This window comes from Bufo gargarizans, chromosome 11 (assembly GCF_014858855.1).
Source record: "Bufo gargarizans isolate SCDJY-AF-19 chromosome 11, ASM1485885v1, whole genome shotgun sequence".
In the NCBI taxonomy this organism is placed as follows: domain Eukaryota; kingdom Metazoa; phylum Chordata; class Amphibia; order Anura; family Bufonidae; genus Bufo; species Bufo gargarizans.
The window spans coordinates 93,679,821-93,701,549 of NC_058090.1; the positions used below are offsets into that span (position 1 = coordinate 93,679,821).

Here is a 21,729-nt window from a genome sequence, read left to right on the forward strand (position 1 = left end):
GCCCCAGTAATAATACCCCTCTATAGTGTCCCAGTAATAATACCCCTCTATAGTGCCCCAGTAATAATAATACCCCTCTATAGTGTCCCAGCAATAATAATAATACCCCTCTATAGTGCCCCAGTAATAATACCCCTCTATAGTGTCCCAGCAATAATAATAATACCCCTCTATAGTGCCCCAGTAATAATACCCCTCTATAGTGCCCCAGTAATAATACCCCTCTATAGTGCCCCAGTAATAATAATGTCCCTCTATAGTGCCCCAGTAATAATAATGTCCCTCTATAGTGCCCCAGTAATAATACCCCTCTATAGTGTCCCAGTAATACCCCTCTATAGTGTCCCAGTAATAATACCCCTCTATAGTGTCCCAGTAATAATACCCCTCTAGTGTCCCAGTAATAATACCCCTCTATAGTGTCCCAGTAATAATACCCCCCTATAGTGTCCCAGTAATAATACCCCTCTATAGTGTCCCAGTAATAATAATACCCCTCTATAGTGTCCCAGTAATAATAATACCCCTCTATAGTGTCCCAGTAATAATAATAATACCCCTCTATAGTGTCCCAGTAATAATAATACCCCTCTATAGTGTCCCAGTAATAATAATAATACCCCTCTATAGTGTCCCAGTAATAATAATAATACCCCTCTATAGTGTCCCAGTATCAATAATGCCCCTCTATAGTGTCCCAGTAATAATACCCCTCTATAGTGTCCCAGCAATAATAATAATACCCCTCTATAGTGTCCCAGTAATAATACCCCTCTATAGTGCCCCAGTAATAATAATGTCCCTCTATAGTGCCCCAGTAATAATAATGTCCCTCTATAGTGCCCCAGTAATAATAATGTCCCTCTATAGTGCCCCAGTAATAATAATGTCCCTCTATAGTGTCCCAGTAATAATAATGTCCCTCTATAGTGTCCCAGTAATAATAATACCCCTCTATAGTGTCCCAGTAATAATAATGCCCCTCTATAGTGTCCCAGTAATAATAATGCCCCTCTATAGTGTCCCAGTAATAATAATACCCCTCTATAGTGTCCCAGTAATAATAATGCCCCTCTATAGTGTCCCAGTAATAATAATACCCCTCTATAGTGTCCCAGTAATAATAATACCCCTCTATAGTGTCCCAGTAATAATAATACCCCTCTATAGTGTCCCAGTAATAATAATGCCCCTCTATAGTGTCCCAGTAATAATACCCCTCTATAGTGTCCCAGTAATAATACCCCTCTATAGTGTCCCAGTAATAATACCCCTCTATAGTGTCCCAGTAATAATACCCCTCTATAGTGTCCCAGTAATAATACCCCTCTATAGTGTCCCAGTAATAATACCCCTCTATAGTGTCCCAGTAATAATACCCCTCTATAGTGTCCCAGTAATAATACCCCTCTATAGTGTCCCAGTAATAATACCCCTCTATAGTGCCCCAGTAATAATACCCCTCTATAGTGCCCCAGTAATAATGTCCCTCTATAGTGCCCCAGTAATAATAATGTCCCTCTATAGTGCCCCAGTAATAATAATGTCCCTCTATAGTGCCCCAGTAATAATAATACCCCTCTATAGTGCCCCAGTAATAATACCCCTCTATAGTGTCCCAGTAATAATACCCCTCTAGTGTCCCAGTAATAATACCCCTCTAGTGTCCCAGTAATAATACCCCTCTATAGTGTCCCAGTAATAATAATAATACCCCTCTATAGTGTCCCAGTAATAATACCCCTCTATAGTGTCCCAGTAATAATAATGCCCCTCTATAGTGTCCCAGTAATAATAATACCCCTCTATAGTGTCCCAGTAATAATAATACCCCTCTATAGTGTCCCAGTAATAATAATAATACCCCTCTATAGTGTCCCAGTATCAATAATGCCCCTCTATAGTGTCCCAGCAATAATAATAATACCCCTCTATAGTGTCCCAGTAATAATACCCCTCTATAGTGCCCCAGTAATAATAATGTCCCTCTATAGTGCCCCAGTAATAATAATACCCCTCTATAGTGTCCCAGTAATACCCCTCTATAGTGTCCCAGTAATAATAATGTCCCTCTATAGCAGGGGTGCACAACCTGCGGCCCGGGGGCCACATGCGGCCCTCGATACCATTCTGTGCGGCCCTCAACCATCTGGGAAAAGACATGTATCTCTATGTCTTGTGAATGCTCATATGTATCTTTCATGTATTCTTCCCATTAGATGGGAGTCCTAGAAGTGTAAATAGACATTTATGGTATATACTGTATGTTCAATATGCCATAAATACAGTAGTTCAGTTGGTAATACCATTTTAAGTTTGTGCACCCCTGCTCTATAGTGTCCCAGCAATAATAATAATACCCCTCTATAGTGTCCCAATAATAATACCCCTCTATAGTGTCCCAGTAATAATACCCCTCTATAGTGTCCCAGTAATAATAATGCCCCTCTATAGTGTCCCAGTAATAATAATACCCCTCTATAGTGTCCCAGTAATAATAATACCCCTCTATAGTGTCCCAGTAATAATAATGCCCCTCTATAGTGTCCCAGTAATAATACCCCTCTATAGTGTCCCAGTAATAATAATACCCCTCTATAGTGTCCCAGTAATAATAATGCCCCTCTATAGTGTCCCAGTAATAATAATACCCCTCTATAGTGTCCCAGTAATAATAATACCCCTCTATAGTGTCCCAGTAATAATAATGCCCCTCTATAGTGTCCCAGTAATAATGCCCCTCTATAGTGTCCCAGTAATAATGCCCCTCTATAGTGTCCCAGTAATAATACCCCTCTATAGTGTCCCAGTAATAATACCCCTCTATAGTGTCCCAGTAATAATACCCCTCTATAGTGTCCCAGTAATAATACCCCTCTATAGTGTCCCAGTAATAATTACCCCTCTATAGTGTCCCAGTAATAATACCCCTCTATAGTGTCCCAGTAATAATACCCCTCTATAGTGCCCCAGTAATAATACCCCTCTATAGTGCCCCAGTAATAATAATGTCCCTCTATAGTGCCCCAGTAATAATAATGTCCCTCTATAGTGCCCCAGTAATAATAATGTCCCTCTATAGTGCCCCAGTAATAATAATACCCCTCTATAGTGCCCCAGTAATAATACCCCTCTATAGTGTCCCAGTAATAATACCCTCTAGTGTCCCAGTAATAATACCCCTCTAGTGTCCCAGTAATAATACCCCTCTATAGTGTCCCAGTAATAATAATACCCCTCTATAGTGTCCCAGTAATAATACCCCTCTATAGTGTCCCAGTAATAATAATACCCCTCTATAGTGTCCCAGTATCAATAATGCCCCTCTATAGTGTCCCAGTAATAATACCCCTCTATAGTGTCCCAGCAATAATAATAATACCCCTCTATAGTGTCCCAGTAATAATACCCCTCTATAGTGCCCCAGTAATAATACCCCTCTATAGTGCCCCAGTAATAATACCCCTCTATAGTGCCCCAGTAATAATAATGTCCCTCTATAGTGCCCCAGTAATAATAATACCCCTCTATAGTGCCCCAGTAATAATACCCCTCTATAGTGTCCCAGTAATAATACCCCTCTAGTGTCCCAGTAATAATACCCCTCTATAGTGTCCCAGTAATAATACCCCTCTATAGTGTCCCAGTAATAATACCCCTCTATAGTGTCCCAGTAATAATAATACCCCTCTATAGTGTCCCAGTAATAATACCCCTCTATAGTGTCCCAGTAATAATAATACCCCTCTATAGTGTCCCAGTATCAATAATGCCCCTCTATAGTGTCCCAGTAATAATACCCCTCTATAGTGTCCCAGCAATAATAATAATACCCCTCTATAGTGTCCCAGTAATAATAATGTCCCTCTATAGTGTCCCAGTAATAATAATGTCCCTCTATAGTGCCCCAGTAATAATAATGTCCCTCTATAGTGCCCCAGTAATAATAATACCCCTCTATAGTGTCCCAGTAATACCCCTCTATAGTGTCCCAGTAATAATAATGTCCCTCTATAGCAGGGGTGCACAACCTGCGGCCCGGGGGCCACATGCGGCCCTCGATACCATTCTGTGCGGCCCTCAACCATCTGGGAAAAGACATGTATCTCTATGTCTTGTGAATGCTCATATGTATCTTTCATGTATTCTTCCCATTAGATGGGAGTCCTAGAAGTGTAAATAGACATTTATGGTATATACTGTATGTTCAATATGCCATAAATACAGTAGTTCAGTTGGTAATACCATTTTAAGTTTGTGCACCCCTGCTCTATAGTGTCCCAGCAATAATAATAATACCCCTCTATAGTGTCCCAATAATAATACCCCTCTATAGTGTCCCAGTAATAATACCCCTCTATAGTGTCCCAGTAATAATAATAATACCCCTCTATAGTGTCCCAGTATCAATAATGCCCCTCTATAGTGTCCCAGTAATAATACCCCTCTATAGTGTCCCAGTAATAATAATACCCCTCTATAGTGTCCCAGTAATAATAATGTCCCTCTATAGTGCCCCAGTAATAATAATACCCCTCTATAGTGTCCCAGTAATAATAATACCCCTCTATAGTGTCCCAGTAATAATAATACCCCTCTGTAGTGTCCCAGCAATAATAATACCCCTCTATAGTGTCCCAGTAATAATAATAATACCCCTCTATAGTGTCCCAGTATCAATAATGCCCCTCTATAGTGTCCCAGTAATAATACCCCTCTATAGTGTCCCAGTAATAATAATACCCCTCTATAGTGTCCCAGTAATAATAATGTCCCTCTATAGTGCCCCAGTAATAATAATACCCCTCTATAGTGTCCCAGTAATAATAATACCCCTCTGTAGTGTCCCAGTAATAATAATACCCCTCTATAGTGTCCCAGCAGCAATAATAATGCGACACACCATGCCCTTGACATAGACGGGTCCTGCCATAAGGGGCTGTATCCGTGTTGTGCTCCACAAAACGGAGAAGACTAGGATGTGTATATTTCTGCGGGGCTGCGGAAGGTCACGGGGGAGGACAGGAGCTGATGCCACATGAGCCGTAGGCTGGAGTTACACCTGCCGGGTTGGATGATTCAGAAAAGCCGATTTCTCTCCTTCCTAAACACTGTGGTGGAGGCTCCAGCCTCACAGCCTCTAACGAGACATACTCTCATATATTGGTATAAAGAACGACGGTAAAAAGGTGCCACTTTTACCGAAGTTCTGGATGGTGCGGGCCTCCGTACTAGGCACGCATGCGCACATATTGCAATTCTTGGCTGCTGCTAGACTACAAGTGGAGCCGGTGTTCTGCCGAAAGTCTATAGCGGAAGTGACGTGTTCCGTTACATTTCCCTACCTCGTGAGATTTCTCTACCCTCGTCACTTCCGAGTGCGACGTGCACTAGAGACACTCCCTGTTTTCTGCACCCCAACATTTCGTCTTTAACGATGCTCCTCACCCGCACAGGTATTAACCCTTCACATGAACTAAGGGATGGGACGTGCACCCGCTGTGGGGACATCCGGATGATTTGATAGACCATTGCAGACATAGGTGGGGGCGCCCCGCTCTCGTCATAGGTGGGGGCCCCGGGCTTTAGCGCTGCCCTAGCTGTTTTACATCTTTCCCATTAGTGCCGGTCACCAGGCTCACTTTTGGGCAGAAGCCTCCGCCTAGCACAGGGCAGAGGAAGGCATTGGCGCATGAAATACCCGGACGCTCATGTCTGGGGGGCAGGAGGGGTAAGACGGGGATATGTCCGGTGCCGCACAACCCCTTTTTATGTTGTATGTAGTGTGTTCTGTTCCTATGTCCTTTTTAACAATCTGCACCTTTTCCTATGACATGTAAAGCACCGCCAGACACTATGTGAGGTAGTGTTGAGCGAACTTGTGTTTTAAGTTCGGGTTATCGAACTATCCCGTTATGGATAGAGATGAGCGAACTTCTGTTTTAAGTTCGGCGTCTAAAGTTCGGCTTCCGGTTAGAGGAGAATCCCGATCTGGATCCGGATATGAATTCCGACTTCCGTTGTGGTCCGTGGTAGCGGAATCAATAATGGCCGATTATTGATTCCGCTACCACGGACCACAATGGAAGTCGGAATTCATATCCGGATCCAGATCGGGATTCTCCGCTAACCGGAAGCCGAACTTTAGACGCCGAACTTAAAACAGAAGTTCGCTCATCTCTAGTTATGGATTCCGCTACCACGGACCATAACGGAATTTAGAATCCATAACGCGATTCTTCGATAACCCGAACTTTAGACGCCGAACTTAAAATACAAGTTCGCTCAACACTATATGTGAGCGGACTACAAGTACAAGCATGCACTGTGAATTGGGTGGTTAGCGGGTATACTTATATCTTTTGGATGGATTGGACTAAACTAATATACTTTTAACCCCTTAGGGTACTTTCACACTTGCGTTAAAGTTTTCCGGTATTGAATTCCGTCCTAGGGGCTCAATACCGGGAAAAAACGTTTCCGTTTTATCCCCATGCATTCTGAATAGAGAGCAATCCGTTCAGGATGTCTTCAGTTCAGTCACTCTTATGGTATTTGGCCGGATCCGTCCTTCGCATGCTGCGGTATTTTCTCAGTCCAAAATGCCAGATCCGCCATTAGTTTCCATTTAAAAAATGCATTAATGCCGGATCCAGCACCAAGTGTTCCGGAAAAACGCATCCGGTTTTCCGGTCTGTGCATGCGCAGACTTTTAAAAATGCAAAAAAAATATAATAATATCGGATCTTTTTTTCCGGATTACAACCGGAGAGACGGATCTGGTGTTTCATTGCGTTTGTTAGACGGATTCGCATCTGGATCCCTCTACAAGTGCTATGCGTTTGCACACGGATTTCAGGATCCGGCAGGCAGTTCCGGCGATGAGCGGCCCGGTGTATTGCGGATACACCACGGACGTGTGAATGGACCCTTATAGATTATGCTCTCTCTCTAGAATATATGTAGATGCGTTGTAGCTATAATTATTTTTCCTTATTTTTCAGGTCTTCTACTATTTATCGGCTTCACATTGATACAAAGCCATGAAGTCAATCGCGTCGCCATCGGCTCGAATATAACATTTTCTTTTAAGCCGTGCAAACTGAACGCACTCTACAAGATCCATCATGATCATGTGGCCATCCACATCCCCTGCAATTACAGTTATCTTATACCTGATAAGTATGAAGGAAGGGTCAGTGTGAATGAATCCACCGGACGGGTCACCATAAGCAATATAACCAAGAGGGATGGCGGCATTTATACTCTGGAATACAGGAACGGCAATGGGCTTAGAGAATTATACCGCCAGATCAGATATGAGGTTCATGGTGAGTGCACCTGACACAGCCACAGTGGTCATGTGACGTACCGACGGTATACTGCGTAGCAATGGCGCCAGTAAGGCATGTGAATCAGTGAAATAAACTAAAGAACCGTTTTTCCTCCTTCTAGATCTTGTCTGGATCAAGGAGCTATCCCGGAACGACACGGGGGCAACTCTATCTTTTACTGTTGTCTGTGATGGAGAACCGGATGCAGTTAACTGGACCATGGATGGAGAAGACCTGAGAGACGGGAGCTGGCTGAGCCATGATAACTGGACACTCACCGTTCCGAACAACATCACTGCCTCGTTCACAGTTCATGTCTCCAATCTAGTCAGTGCGGACAGCAAAAATATTACTCCCATAAACGGTAAGTCCTAGGATTAAAATCAGAGCAACGTCCCATAAAAAAATCCTTCAATCGGAAAAAAATTGAATTTAATTCCAGATTCGCAGATGTGAGAATTGTCCAGAAGACAATGAATACAAAAAGAACATCGCCTGCTACCTTCACATCTTCCCTCCTAATCAGAGACTGCCCCTTCCACCCTGGATCCTATTCCTAGCCCCCAACTATTCACGTGATTTTCTCCCCCCCATGTTCCCATTCTGGGCTCCAACTATTTACGTGATTCCCCCCCCCCCCCCCTGGTTACCATTCCTGGCCCCCAACTATTCACATGATCCCCTGGTTCCCATTCCTGCCCCCCCCCCCCACTATTCAGCTGATCTCCCCTGGTAACTATTCCTGCCCCCCAGTATTCAGGTGATTTTGCTATGGATACAGTCGTTAAAGGGAGTCTGTCACCACATTTGAGCATATTAGACTGATCCAATAGCGTTATATGTGCCACCCAGAAGTTAAAAACTGTACTTTTGTTGCAGATACCGGAGTCTTCTTTCAGCCAAAAATGAACTTTGAAGATTCTGTAAATGCGCCCTCTCAAGTGCCCAGGGCGGCGTCTCAATCTTCCGAGCCCAAGACCGGACCTCCCCAAAGGCTCATAACCCCGCCCTCCGTGTGCCTCTGCCCGCCCACTCTCCTCCTCTCTCCTTTTCCACTGTGGCTGTGCGGTCAAATTCATAGCGGGCGCAGTGGAAAAGGAGAGAGGAGTAGAGTGGGCGGGCAGAGGCACACGGCGGGCGGGGTTATGAGCCGTTGGGGAGGTCCGGTCTTGGGCTCGGAAGATTGAGACGCCGCCCTGGGCACTTGAGAGGGCGCATTTACAGAATCTTCAAAGTTCATTTTTGGCTGAAAGAAGACTCCGGTATCTGCAACAAAAGTACAGTTTTTAACTTCTGGGTGGCACATATAACGCTATTGGATCTGTCTAATATGCGCAAATGTGGTGACAGACTCCCTTTAACCATCTGAACAATGTTCTGATCATGATTGATAATAGTTACTTCTCAGGTACTGAATACTTTTGCTTCTGACATGTGGTCCAAGCCGATCACCAGGAGAGAAGATCCTGGTCCCTCTTTGCCCCTAGACTAGTGGTCTGCACACCCCCTGCAATCTGAGGTATTGATGGAATGTAGCGTTTGTCACCGATCCAGTGGATAAGCGTTTCTGACGGGAACACCCCTTTAATATTTTCCGAGAAGGCTGCACGGGCCTGTTTGCCAGACTTCGGCGCGGTGTATTTTTCTTATAGCACTTTTATGTAATGACTTTTTCTGCTTCCTGTCTAGATCTCAATGGAAAATCCAATCTTTTGGGGGTCGTCATGTACCCGAACATTACCAAAGTGATATGGGCCGATGGCGGAGGCCGGCCCAGCAATCAGACACTCATTCTCTCGAGGAAGGTCACCAACCTCTATGTCCTGACCCCGTCAGGTAAGTTTTCTTGAGTGCGATCCTTTACTGGGGAGCATGACGCCTGGATACTAGTGGGGTGTGAGAATGTTGTGACCATCAATGGAACCATAGAAAACAAGGCCTTCTACAGTCATGTCATTGAAAAAAATAGTTATGGCCACTCGAACACAGAGAAGCCCAAAGGAAAAATATCTGGTTATTAAGTGTAAAATTCATTTATACAGAATTGTGGACTAATGTAAAAAAATATAGAAGTGATCGTTACATTTAAAGGGACACTGACAGGCCCAAAAAGCATATTTAGGTATATATATATATATATATATGACAGTACAGGTCTTATAAAGTGTATTAGAATCATCTAAGTATCCCCCCTGTCCACCTTATAAATACAGTAAAAAGAAGTTTTATAACCTGCTCTCATCGTGTTCAATCTGCCCAAGGGGCGGTGTTTCATCTCAACTTGCGCCCAGCCAGCCTCGCCACAACTGCCGTCTGAAGCGCCGCCCAGCTAATCAATATTCACTTCGCTGGGCGGCTACTAGTGTCCCCGGCCATCTTCAGCGCATGCGCCCGGCACCCTCACTGGCCGGGATCGCATCGCGCCTGCGCACAGTCTGATTCCCAGAGGCCGATGCAGCCTCTGCTTAATGCGCATGCGCCGGGCACAGCAGCGCTTCAGAGTAGCCGCCCAGCGAAGTGAATATTGATTAGCTGGGCGGCGCTTCAGACGGCAGTTGTGGCGAGGCTGGCTGGGCGCAAGTTGAGATGAAACACCGCCCCTTGGGCAGATTGAACACGATGAAAGCAGGTTATAAAACTTCTTTTTACTGTATTTATAAGGTGGACAGGGGGGATACTTAGATGATTCTAATACACTTTATATGACCTGTACAGTTTTTTATATATATATACACACACACTTAAATATGCTTTTTGGGCCTGTCAGTGTCCCTTTTAAATTTGGGGCAGAAATCCTTTCTCATGGTGAGTGCTAGTAACGGGCAGAAATCCTTTCTCAGCTAGTAACGGGCAGAAATAGTTCAGCACAATGCGCTTTCCTGGTGCGCCCAGGCAGTGTGAATGCTGCAGCACCAGGCGCAGCCTCTGCCGTATGTACAGGGCAGGGCAAACCATGTGTGCACGTGGACTGAGCGCCTATTCTGTTGTCACAAACTAATTCTATGGCATTGTCTTCTCTTGCTTTCCTGGAATCTCTTGTACTTTGTCTTCGGCAGCTGTTCAGGTAAGGTACATCCAGAACACACTTGTAAGGGGTTGTCTGGTCAACTGTATGGACGCTATAAGCCGAGCCAAACAAATACACTCAGCAGACCGCCCCTTTAAAGGTATTTTCTAAGAGTGTAATATTATCTAGTCGCAGGATAGGTCATTAATATCTGATCGGTGGGGGTCAGACTCCTGGCAGTCCCACTGATCAGCTGGTGATCGCTGTGGTCTCTTCCTAGGCCAGTGATGTCACGTTCTTTGGTCACATGGCCTGTGTGAGGCTCAGTCTCATGGAACTGAAGGAGTCTTGGCTGCAATACCAAGCACAGCCACTGTACAATGTATGGCGCTGTGAGCTCACAGTACTCACCAGTGGCTTCTTCAGCTCAGTGCTGTCCGCCTATTAGATATTGATCACCTATCGTGAGGATAGGCCATCAGTATTGAACTTTCAGGAAAACCCCTTTTAAGCTGTCCATACGCATTAGATGTGTATCAGGGGTGTGGAAATAAAAAAATAAAAAACTACTTGTCGAAGGACTAAAGCGGGGTCTCAATCTACTTGTCCCTCATGACAATCTACTTGTCCTGATCAAAAAAGTAATTTTAAATCAAAACCATATTTAAGTGAATCCCTTTAATGTACATGCCATACTGGGGCAGTCCCCCCCCCCCCCACCTATTCATGGAGGGTGAGTGGCTGGAAGTTGGAACCTGGCAGCACTCCTATTGACACTTCAATGCCAGGGAGAAGAAGCAGAGCGGCAGCCTGACAGCAGAGCATAGCTGACCCAGAGCAGTCACCACACACACTACCTGCTGGGCTATCTATCACGGCACGGGCTGCCACCATGACAGGAGCTCCTACTACAGCCGCTGACTAACGTGTGCCTCCGCTGGGAGCTGACTTCCGGCCCGTGGCGCCCAACTTCCGGCCTGCACAGGAGCGCTGATAACACTGCGGTAAGCAGCCCGGACTTGCTGCATCGGGCTGTGTATTAGAGGAAAACACGGCGCAACCCTAGTCCTGCTACTTGCCTGCAGGGCTAAGCTGCCTGCACAAACTACCTGCCCGGCGCCTGGAACTGCATGTCCCGGGCGTCGGGCGATAGGAATTCCACACCCCTGTGTATGAGTCAAACCTGCAGATTTTCATGAGACTGATAAAGATTTCAACTCTTCGATCCTTGTATGTTTGGCCAAGGATATGAACATGTATATGGGGCCTTAAAGGGAGTCTGTCAGCACATTTGCCCCTTTTTAACAGTTCCCATAGCGCTGTAGCCGCAACACAGATGATTAAAACGATACCTTTATATGCTTTTGTGGACTTGTAAAACTGCCAAAAGCCAACTTTGATGCATATGTAAATGAGGGCTCGCAAGTGCCCAGGGCGGCGTCCACCGCGTTGGTGCCCAGGCAGCTCTGCCTCTTCGGCTCTTATCACCCCCCCCCAGCCTCTTCCTCTGCCCGTCCATCTGTTTTCTCTCCCCCTCAGCAAGATGCCGCGCCTACGCGATGACTTCTGCTGGCACGGCATCGCAGTAGCTTATTCGCATGCCCCGACCAAGGAAGGCTATGGGAACTGTTAAAAAGGGGCAAATGTGCTGACAGACTCCCTTTAAGGAGAGGTCTATTGTATATGGTCATGCAGAGATAAAAATCCACAGAAAACAGACCGCCCTCTATTGGAATATACCTCGGCTTACTGGGTGAGAACCTGCCCGGCATCCAGTTTGTGATTCACAGCGCTCCAAGATGTATGGTTACTTGTAGAAGATCTGAGACGTCCTAATCAGAGCCATGAGGTCAGCCTGAAGGACAAGCTACAGAAGTGCCCCGGAGTGGTGACCCTGGGGTGGGATCCCACTGACCGGTGACACATTTGCAGGCACCTCACTTTTGAGCACTTACACCTCTATTTGCTTTGCCTTCAGGCTATGACCACTACCGAGGAACTCCTGTAATTGGGGTCTGGGCCGTCATCACACGATGCACGTCCTTTCTTCTTCTTCACTGCGTTCACTTTGCACGTCTGTTCATCACAAGCTTGTTCAGGGTTCGGTGCCCCTAGGAGACGAGAGGTAGCCATCAGGCTCCTCATCCACCGCAGCCCCAGCTTCCTCCTCTTGGGGGGGGGGGGGGGGGGGAATGGACTATGGCTTCTGGTGGATGCTGGGCTAATAACCTCAGTATAAACCAGGGTCCCTGATAACTGCAGCACCTATGGCATGGGGAGTTTGGAGGAAAGGTTTATGGGGGCCCTTTCTCCCTTTGTAGAGAGCTTGTGATGGCCCGTGTCCACCTCTATGGGAGGCATGCGGCACCGGACATGGCTGGAGACACATGCACTGATGTGTCGGTGACCACAATGTCTGTACAGCGCTGTGGAACATGCTGGTGCTATACGAGTATTGTTCTGTGTGTGCCAGGTAGCTGTTAGGCCCCTTTCACACGAGTGAGTTTTCCGCGCGGGTGCAATGCGAGATGTGAACGCACAGCACCCGCACTGAATCCTGACCTATTCATTTCAATGGGTCTGTGTACATGAGCGTTGTTTTTCACACATCAGTTCTGCGTTGCGTGAATAGCGCAGCATGTTCTATATTCTGTGTTTTTCACGCAGCCCTGGCCCCATAGAAGTGAATGGGGCTTCAGTGAAAAACGCATTGCATCCGGAAGCAAGTGCAGATACAATGCGTTTTTCACTGATGGTTGCTAGGAGATGTTGTTTGTAAACCTTCAGTTTTTTATCACGCGCGTGAAAAACACATCAAAACACATTGCACCCGCGCGGTAAAAACTGAACGCAATCGCAGACAAAACTGACTGAACGTGCTTGCAAAATGGTGCGAGTTTCACTGAACGCATCCGGACCTAATCCGTCACGCTCGTGTGAAAGAGGCGTTATTGGTGTATATTGTATATAGTGTGTTATTGGTGTATATAGTGTGTTATTGGTGTATATAGTGTGTTATTGGTGTATATAGTGTGTTATTGGTGTATATTGTTGTTGTATATAATATAGTGTATATAGTGTGTTATTGGTGTATATAGTGTGTTATTGGTGTATATAGTGTGTTATTGGTGTATATAGTGTGTTATTGGTGTATATAGTGTGTTATTGGTGTATATTGTTGTTGTATATAATATAGTGTATATAGTGTGTTATTGGTGTATATAGTGTGTTATTGGTGTATATAGTGTGTTATTGGTGTATATAGTGTGTTATTGGTGTATATTGTGTGTTATTGGCATGTATTGTATATAGTGCGTTATTGGTGTATATTGTGTGTTATTGGCATGTATTGTATATAGTGCGTTATTGGTGTATATTGTGTGTTATTGGCATGTATTGTATATAGTGCGTTATTGGTGTATATAGTGTGTTATTGGTGTATATTGTGTGTTATTGGCATGTATTGTATATAGTGCGTTATTGGTGTATATTGTGTGTTATTGGCATGTATTGTATATAGTGCGTTATTGGTGTATATTGTGTGTTATTGGCATGTATTGTATATAGTGCGTTATTGGTGTATATAGTGCAGGGATTAGCAACCTTCGGCACTCCAGCTGCTGTGAAACTACAACTCCCAGTATGCAAACTTACTAGGCTGCTGTTGTAACTCCCAAAGAAGTGAAAGGAGGATTCTGGGAGTTGTAGTTTCAGAACAGCTGGAGCGCCGGTGGTTGCTGATCCCTGATATATAGTGTGTTCTTGGTGTGTGTTGTAATATTTTATCCATATTATATCTCTTCTATTACAGAGGTAATACTTCTCCAGGACAGAGAGCGTAGATCGAGATTCTTCATCCTACCAGTCCTTTGCATCTCACTTCTGGCGGTGAGTTACTATTCTTCTGTATCGTTAGGGTCTAGTCTAGGGCTCCCGCAGGAATGATGGGATGAGAAGTACAGACCCTGCATCTATTTGCCATAGACATAGCAGCAGCTGTGAGCAGGAAGAGAGACGGGAAGATGGCATGTGTGCACTGCACGCGTCATCTCCGCAAACATCCGATTTAATAAATACTTTATTATTATTATTAATATTTTTATGAAACGACCGTTCTGAAACATCCTTTCTCTATATTGTGTTCCTCTGTTATTCCTCCTAATTATTTTTTTTAAATACATAGCCGTTACCAGTTAGGGTGGGGGGTGTCATTACTGTCCCAGACTGTGTTGGGATAGACCTCTCTGGTATGGAGAATAGTAACACCTGCTTGTTAACTTACGGAGAGTTCATATCGCCGTTATTTTTACATTCTTCTGATTTGTCAGAAGAACAGAAAAATAATGGAAAAAAAAAACGGATCCCGTGCTGTCCTGTTATGCACATTTTACATCCCTTAGAGCCATTTCCGCCTGAGATCCGTATTTTTAGACTGACTATGCTTGCCGTACTATTTTTATTAATTTTTTTGTCCATCTAAAATAATGGATCTGGCGGAAATTGATGCAACATGTGCATTACTGATGTACGGGATCCGTTTATTTTATTTTTTGTTCTCTTGACTGATCAGAATAACAGAAGAATAACGATGATATAAACTCAGCCTTATTCATACATTGATCTGAGGAATAACAGGTGTTTAGGTCAGTTTCACACTAGCGGTTATCTTCTCTGGCAGGCTGCGTGCAGCGGTATTTGTCCGGCCGCCTCTCGATCTACGCCTCTCCCCATTATAGTGAATATACTGTAGTACGGATCCGGCAGGCTGTTCTACTGCCGGAAAAGATGAACGCCGGTGTGAAAGAATTCTTAAAGGGGTTGTCGCATTCACAGAATAGGCGATACGTATTTGATCAGTGAGGTCATGAGCGCTGAGAACCCTGATCTCAAGAGTAGGGAGCCCGGAGTGAATGGATCCATGGTCGTACATGCGTGCTGCCGCTCTAGTCAGCTGTGGCTCCTCTGAAGAATACAGTGCTCAGCTATCTTCACAGTCCCATAGAGATGCATGTCATTCCGGGACCCCTATTCTTTTGAACAGTGGGGGTCCTATCTTACCATGAGAAAATTATAATTTTTATTTATTTTTTGCAAACATTATATATGGACTAAGCCCTCACTCTGATGGGATAAAGTCTGACTCTCAGCCAATATATTTTGATCAAAACACATCTCTGCCCGCCTACAGCGCCAAGGTGGTCTCAGTCAGGCAGGTCCTACTCTAAACCTACCTATGCCTTATGGGCATCTACATTCAGGAGAGCAGACCCTGGACATCTAGTGTGCTGCTCCTAGTCACCTCTGAGCATCAAGCATCCAATGATGAGAAGAGCGCGCACAGCTATATGTACCACCTAACCAAGAGTGAGGGCTTAGTCCCTATATAATGTTTGCATCTATTGTGTTTATTAGTGCATTATTTTCCATAACTTTTCTTTTATCCATGTAGCCATGCTCATTAGGGCTGCAACGATTAAGCAACGTTATCGAATAATCGGCCGATTCGTTGCTATGCGGGCGGTCAGGCGCTATACCTGCGGGTCCTTGAACTTTAAATCGGCGCATCTTTATTACCTTACAATGAAGCTCCAGTAACAGGCAGAGCCGGAGGCGGAGTAACGTAACTCACTCACGTGACGCGCCTTCTCCATTCATAAAGTGGGCGGAGCAGGCGCGTCACGTGAGTAAGTGACGTTACGCTGCCGCCCGCTCTGCCTGTTACTGGAGCTTCATTGTTAGGAAATAAAAATGCGCTGATTTAAAGTAAGTTACTGCCAGTTAAGGAATACTGCTGTGAGCGGCGGGGCCGGGGCTGTTATGGGGAGGGGGATCTGTGTATGGCACTGTTATGGGGAGGGGGATCTGTGGAGGACACTGAGATGCTATACAGTGTCATCCACAGGTCCCCATCGCCATCACAGTGCACAGATCCCCCTCGCCATCACAGTGCCATCCACGGATGCCCCCTCGCCATCACAGTGCCATCCACGGATGCCCCCTCGCCATCACAGTGCCATCCACGGATGCCCCCTCGCCATCACAGTGCCATCCACGGATGCCCCCTCGCCATCACAGTGCCATCCACGGATGCCCCCTCGCCATCACAGTGCCATCCACAATTTGTTTTAATATGGTCTTTGAACATAATTTTCCAAGTAAAATCCTATATAAACCCCTTTTTTTTTGTTTGTCATTTTGGTGTGTTTTTTCCCGATTAATCGATGAAATTATCGACAACTAGTCGATTATTCAAATAATCGTTAGCTGCAGCCCTAATGCTCATCCACATGTTCATTTATTACATCATGCAGGATGTTTTTTTTTATAATTTTTATCTTTTTTTTGTGAGTTTTATTTTTTACCTAACATCTTGTTTGACTTTTTTTTCTTTCTTTCTCTTTCAGGCGATTGGGCTTTTTGTCTTTTGGAAAAATAGTTGATTTTTTAGCATCTTAGTCGATGGAGCTTTCACATCATCTCGGGGTCTTGCTGCTACAGAGTTGTGGACTATCAGCCATGAATATTGTAATATGCACAAGATGGACTCGCTTTAGCGCATCATCAGAATGGCTGGCAGAATCCCTGGTACTCAGTTACCATCACTGGAAGACATCTTCACTGCTCGCTGCAGCAACAGGGCAAAAATTATCTGCGGGGATCCAACTCACCGCGGCCACAGCCTTTTCACTCCCCTACCCTCTGGTAGGCGTCTTAGAGCCCTACATGCCCGCACCACTAGGCTGAAGAACAGCGTCTACCCCAAAGCAATCAGTCTCCTAAATGCTCAGAGATTATTGCCCCTTCCTCGGATAGAAACTACCACAGACTGAAAGTGACTGCTGCATTCATGACCCCATGATGATCTCTTGTCTGCAGTGGTGTCTGAATCAGTGTATATATGTATATATATATTATTATATATACTCACAAGCACTTGCTTGAAAAAGACTGCAAGGAGCAGTTGAAACGTTGCACAGGGGAAATAAAGTGGGTCGTTTTTACTGATACTCCGGAGTGCTGCCTCTTCTTTGAAATTTCCACAAGCACTTGCTATATTTATGCTGTGAACTGTGAATAGTAATGCCTTCTAGTGCAATGTTTAGTTTTTTCTAGTGTAATGCTTTAGTTTAAATGTCAGTTCTTGTTCCTCTGTCCATGGCATCTAGGATTGCTCCAAACAATATTTCATTGTATTGTACATTGTATTGTACAGTGACAATAAAGGCATCTTATCTTAAAGGGACACTGTCAGGCCTTCTGAGCATATTTAGATCTTTAGATGCCCTCCTCGGTCTTGTAATAAGTTTCCAATTCATAGAAGTATTATCCCTGTGCGCATTTTAAACCGTGAAAAATAATCTTTATAATCACCTGTCAATCAACCGTCCTTTGTTCCCAAGGGGCGTTCTTTGCGCCGCATTTGTGCCCAGCCGCGCCCCAACTGCCGGATCCTTAGAGACGCCCATCTCATTAGAATTCACTTCGCTGGGAGGTAGAGCAGTGCCTGAGGCAGGCGCAGAATAGAGAGGCTGAAGCGACCTCATTGAAACATAGGGGACGCATGCGCAGTTACGGTCATCGGCCTCAATAGCATCATCTGCGCGCATGCGCCCGGCACCCTCACTCGCCGGGATCACATCGCGCCTGCGACCCCTATGTTTCTATGAGGCCGTTTCAGCCTCTCCATTCTGCGCCGGGCACTGCTCTACTGCCCAGCGAAGTGAATTCTAATGAATTGGAAACTTATTACAAGACCGAGGAGGGCATCTAAATATGCTCAGAAGGCCTGACAGTGTCCCTTTTACGCTTCTCTCAATTCGGAAAGCAGTATTTTTTTGTTGTCCTTACTTCTGTAACGCCCCAGAGTGCCGTTACCACCTGTGCGCCTCACTACTATCTCCTATGGTTGACCTGATGCCATCACATGTATTTATTGCAGGACCCACACACTGAGCATATCTATTTTATTTAAAACTGTTTATGTTTTCATGTAATATGCCAGGTTCACCAGCAGATGGCGGCATAAATGGCAGAGCTATTTTACCTAGAATGGAACCCTTCTCTCCATTCTAGCTCTTTCTAAGAGGGAGAGACCAGTTAGCGAGGAGTCAGTCTAGTTTTACCCCAGTTGACGAGCCCTGTCTAGGCCAGATTGAGCACCTTCAGCTCTGCTGGATAAGGAGGCCAAAGCCTGAAGCCTCAGAGGCCAGGAGTAAAGTGTTCCCTGGACAAAGCTAGAGACAGACCAGATTACAGAGCAAAGTACAGCCTGCAGCTAAAGCTAATTTCTACAGCTATCTTGTCAGCACAGCAGAGCCAGAGAGCAACAGACGTAGCAGAGAGGAGTTTGCCTGTCACAGTTAATGCCGAAGCCTGCTGGAAACCAAGACAAAGCCTGTCAATCGTTCGGAAAAAAAGTTTATTCAAGTAAGGTTACTTTCACACTCGCGTTTGGTGCAGATCTGTCATGGATCTGCACAAACGCATCTGTTCAGGTAATACAACCGTCTACATCCGTTCAGAATGGATCCGTTTGTATTATCTTTAACATAGCCAAGACGGATCCGTCTTGAACACCATTGAAAGTCAATGGGAGACGGATCTGTTTTCTATTGGCATATTGTGTCAGAGAAAACAGATCCGTCCCCATAGACGGACACCAAAGCGGAATGGAGACAGAACGGAGGCAAACTGATGCATTCTGAGCGGATCCTTATCCATTCAGAACGCATTAAGGGCAAAACGGATCCGTTGTGGACCTGAACGGATCTCACAAACGGAAACCAAAATGCCAGTGTGAAAGTAGCCTAAAGCTATTATCAACTTCATCACAAGGTCTGGACTCAATTTATTCTTCATCCTCCTACTACTACCCCTTTTTCTGCATTGGAGCCAACGCCTGGGGTTCCAGTGTATCCAGGTAGGAGCACCGTGACATGTGCAACACCATTAAAGGACATTATAGGCTACCCTACACCACTCGGGCATTCCTACACCTGGGTACCATCCACAGTATCGCTGAAAGGGGCCCTGTGCCCTTGTTGCTTCAATGCAACTGGCTTCACAACAAAACCAAGTAATTTGTTCCCTCCTAAAGGGACTCCTAGCAGCTGCGTTTCCGCTGCACTTCTTATTCATGTATTTAAGTGTAGTTATACGTCTTATATAATAGCTCAGTGCACTGGTGCAAGAAGATGAGGCGGAGGATAGACCCATCAAAACAAAGGATCAATCAGTTCTATTGAGAAGGGAGACAACTTGAAGAACAGGTGAAGATGTAATAGTCGGAGGATTGTCTGGCAAGTCACACGTGCGGGAGCTAAAAGAATCAATCAAGGAGGCCACTTGTCACCTTAGATCCCAGGCTGATTATTGCAAATCTGACAGGTGTCACCTTATGTGGTAATAACCTTGGAACACTTGTACTTATCCAAGTCATTCTGAGATTGTTTTCTCGTGACACATTGTACTTCATGACAGTGGTAAATTGGAGTCAATATATTTCACCTTTATTTATAAAATTATCAAAAATTTTGCCAAAAATTAGAAAAAATTCTAAATTTTCTACATTTGAATGTCTCTACTTTAAGACAGATAGTAGTACAGTACCTCATAAAATGGTTATCAATCAACATTCCCCGTATGTCTGCTTCATGTTGCCATCGTTTTGTAAATGTCATTTTATTTTAGGACGTTAGAAGGCTTAGAATTTTAGAAGCAATTTTTCCAATTTTCAACAATTTCCAAAACCATTTTTTTTTAAAGCACCAATTCAGTTATAAAGTGATTTTGAGGGGCTTACGTACTGGAAACCCCCCATAAAATACCCCATTTTAGAAACAACACCCCTCATTTTTTAAAACTGATGTTACAAACTTTGTTATCCCTTTAGGTGTTCCACATGAATTAGCGGAAAATGGAGTACAGTGTGTTCTCTATGCCTGATATTTATTTTTATATATTTTCTACTGTAGACGTCTAAGTGAAAGTTACTGCTTTTACTAAAGAGTAATTGTTGAACAAAAAAAAAAAAAATGTTTTCTATATATCTTTGTTTATTTCTCTATTTTTTTTTATAAATTGGCATTCTTCTGTTTTGCTAGGAGTTTGCAGCTTTGCATATGGGAGCAATGGGACTCCCTGCATTGTACAGTGCTTTAACCCCTTCCCATACATTGGTGGGTGTGTATTTAAATACGGTGGCCGCTCGCAAGTACCAACAGCGGACACCTGGGGCTTATGTATGCGAGTGACGATAATGTTGATTGCACACATTTAACCCCTCAGATGCCTTGGTGAAATGTGTCCATGCATCTGCTCCCCCCACTGACCCCTTGGTGCTCCTGAATGATCCAAGGCTGCCACAGCTATGTTCCAAAGAAGACCCTGCCCGTGTATTAGAGACTGAGAGAAGCAGTCTAATGATTGCTTGTTCAAGTTATCTGGGGGCACTAGATATAAAAAAAAATAAAAAAAAAGTGTACAAAAAATAGATATATATCTACAAATTCAAATCACACTATTTTCAGAAAATTAAAATACATAATAAAAAAAATAAACATCATAGTTATCACTGCGTGCAAAAAAGCCCATACTATTAAAATATAAAAATATTTATCCCATTCAGCGAATGGCATAATGGGGAAAAAAACATCAAAATCGCTATTTGTCATCTTACCTTCCCAAAAGAACAGGACAGTTTTATCTCATAGGGAACGCTGTAAAAACAAAACCCATAAAACTATACAAGGGCTCATGCACACGAACGTGTGACGGCCGGGCTCGTCCTGCGGACTGGCAACCGTAGGGCTTCTGTATTCGGAGGAAGGACCCATTCACTTGAATGGGGTCTGCAATCCACATCCGACAATCCGCACCGCAAAAAAGTACGGCATGCCCTACTCTTTTTGCGGTGCGGGGGCACTCTGTGAAAAAGTTATGGCAGTAAAAAACTAAATTGGAAAATGGTCGCGTCCTAAAGGGGTTATCCGAGACCAAGACAGATCCCCTAGCTGTAGCAGAACCACAATTTCCCGATCCCCGCTGCTGGATTTGGTCTGTGTCGATCCCGGACTGGCACTTTTACTTCTGCACCAGCATCATGTGTCATCGCCAATCACAGTCCTCAGCGGTGACCTGCACCTTATGGGACTGTTTTCGTCTGAGATAACCCCTTTAAGGGTCCATTCACACTTCTGCAAGATGGATCCGCACTTCGGTTCCTCAAAAAAAATAGAACATGTCCTATTCTTGTCCGCAATTGAGGAGAAGAAAAGGCATTTTCTATGAGAGTGCCGGCGATGTGCAGGTCCGCTAAATGCAGAACGCACATTGCGGGTGTCCGTGTTTTGCGGATCCGCAAAACACATACGGACGTGTGAATGGACC

At 44.6% G+C, this 21,729-nt stretch overlaps 1 protein-coding gene across 3 annotated transcripts; it reads left to right on the forward strand.

Moving 5' to 3' along the window:
* The first annotated feature begins 5,382 nt into the window (after positions 1-5,382).
* On the forward strand, positions 5,383-17,019 carry LOC122921481. 3 transcript variants are annotated; one of them, XM_044271465.1, is made up of 7 exons: positions 5,383-5,456; positions 7,005-7,331; positions 7,456-7,698; positions 9,024-9,170; positions 10,391-10,501; positions 14,153-14,229; positions 16,746-17,019. In XM_044271465.1, exons 1-7 carry the CDS (start codon positions 5,438-5,440, stop codon positions 16,779-16,781), a joined length of 960 nt encoding a protein of 319 aa, XP_044127400.1. In that variant the 5' UTR covers positions 5,383-5,437; the 3' UTR covers positions 16,782-17,019. The 3 variants fall into 3 exon arrangements, 2 of the variants coding, with proteins under 2 accessions (XP_044127400.1, XP_044127402.1); XR_006387025.1 differs by having other exon boundaries at positions 5,385-5,456; positions 10,391-10,398; XM_044271467.1 differs by lacking the exon at positions 10,391-10,501 and having other exon boundaries at positions 5,388-5,456.
* Positions 17,020-21,729: the final 4,710 nt, after the last annotated feature.

What these genes read in the sequence shown, in the direction of transcription:
- LOC122921481 (XM_044271465.1), top strand. An exon ending in GATCAGATATGAGGTTCATG is followed by an intron (nt 7,332 to 7,455) that starts GTGAGTGCACCT and finishes TCCTCCTTCTAG; the next exon opens with ATCTTGTCTGGATCAAGGAG. An exon ending in AAATATTACTCCCATAAACG is followed by an intron (nt 7,699 to 9,023) that starts GTAAGTCCTAGG and finishes CTTCCTGTCTAG; the next exon opens with ATCTCAATGGAAAATCCAAT.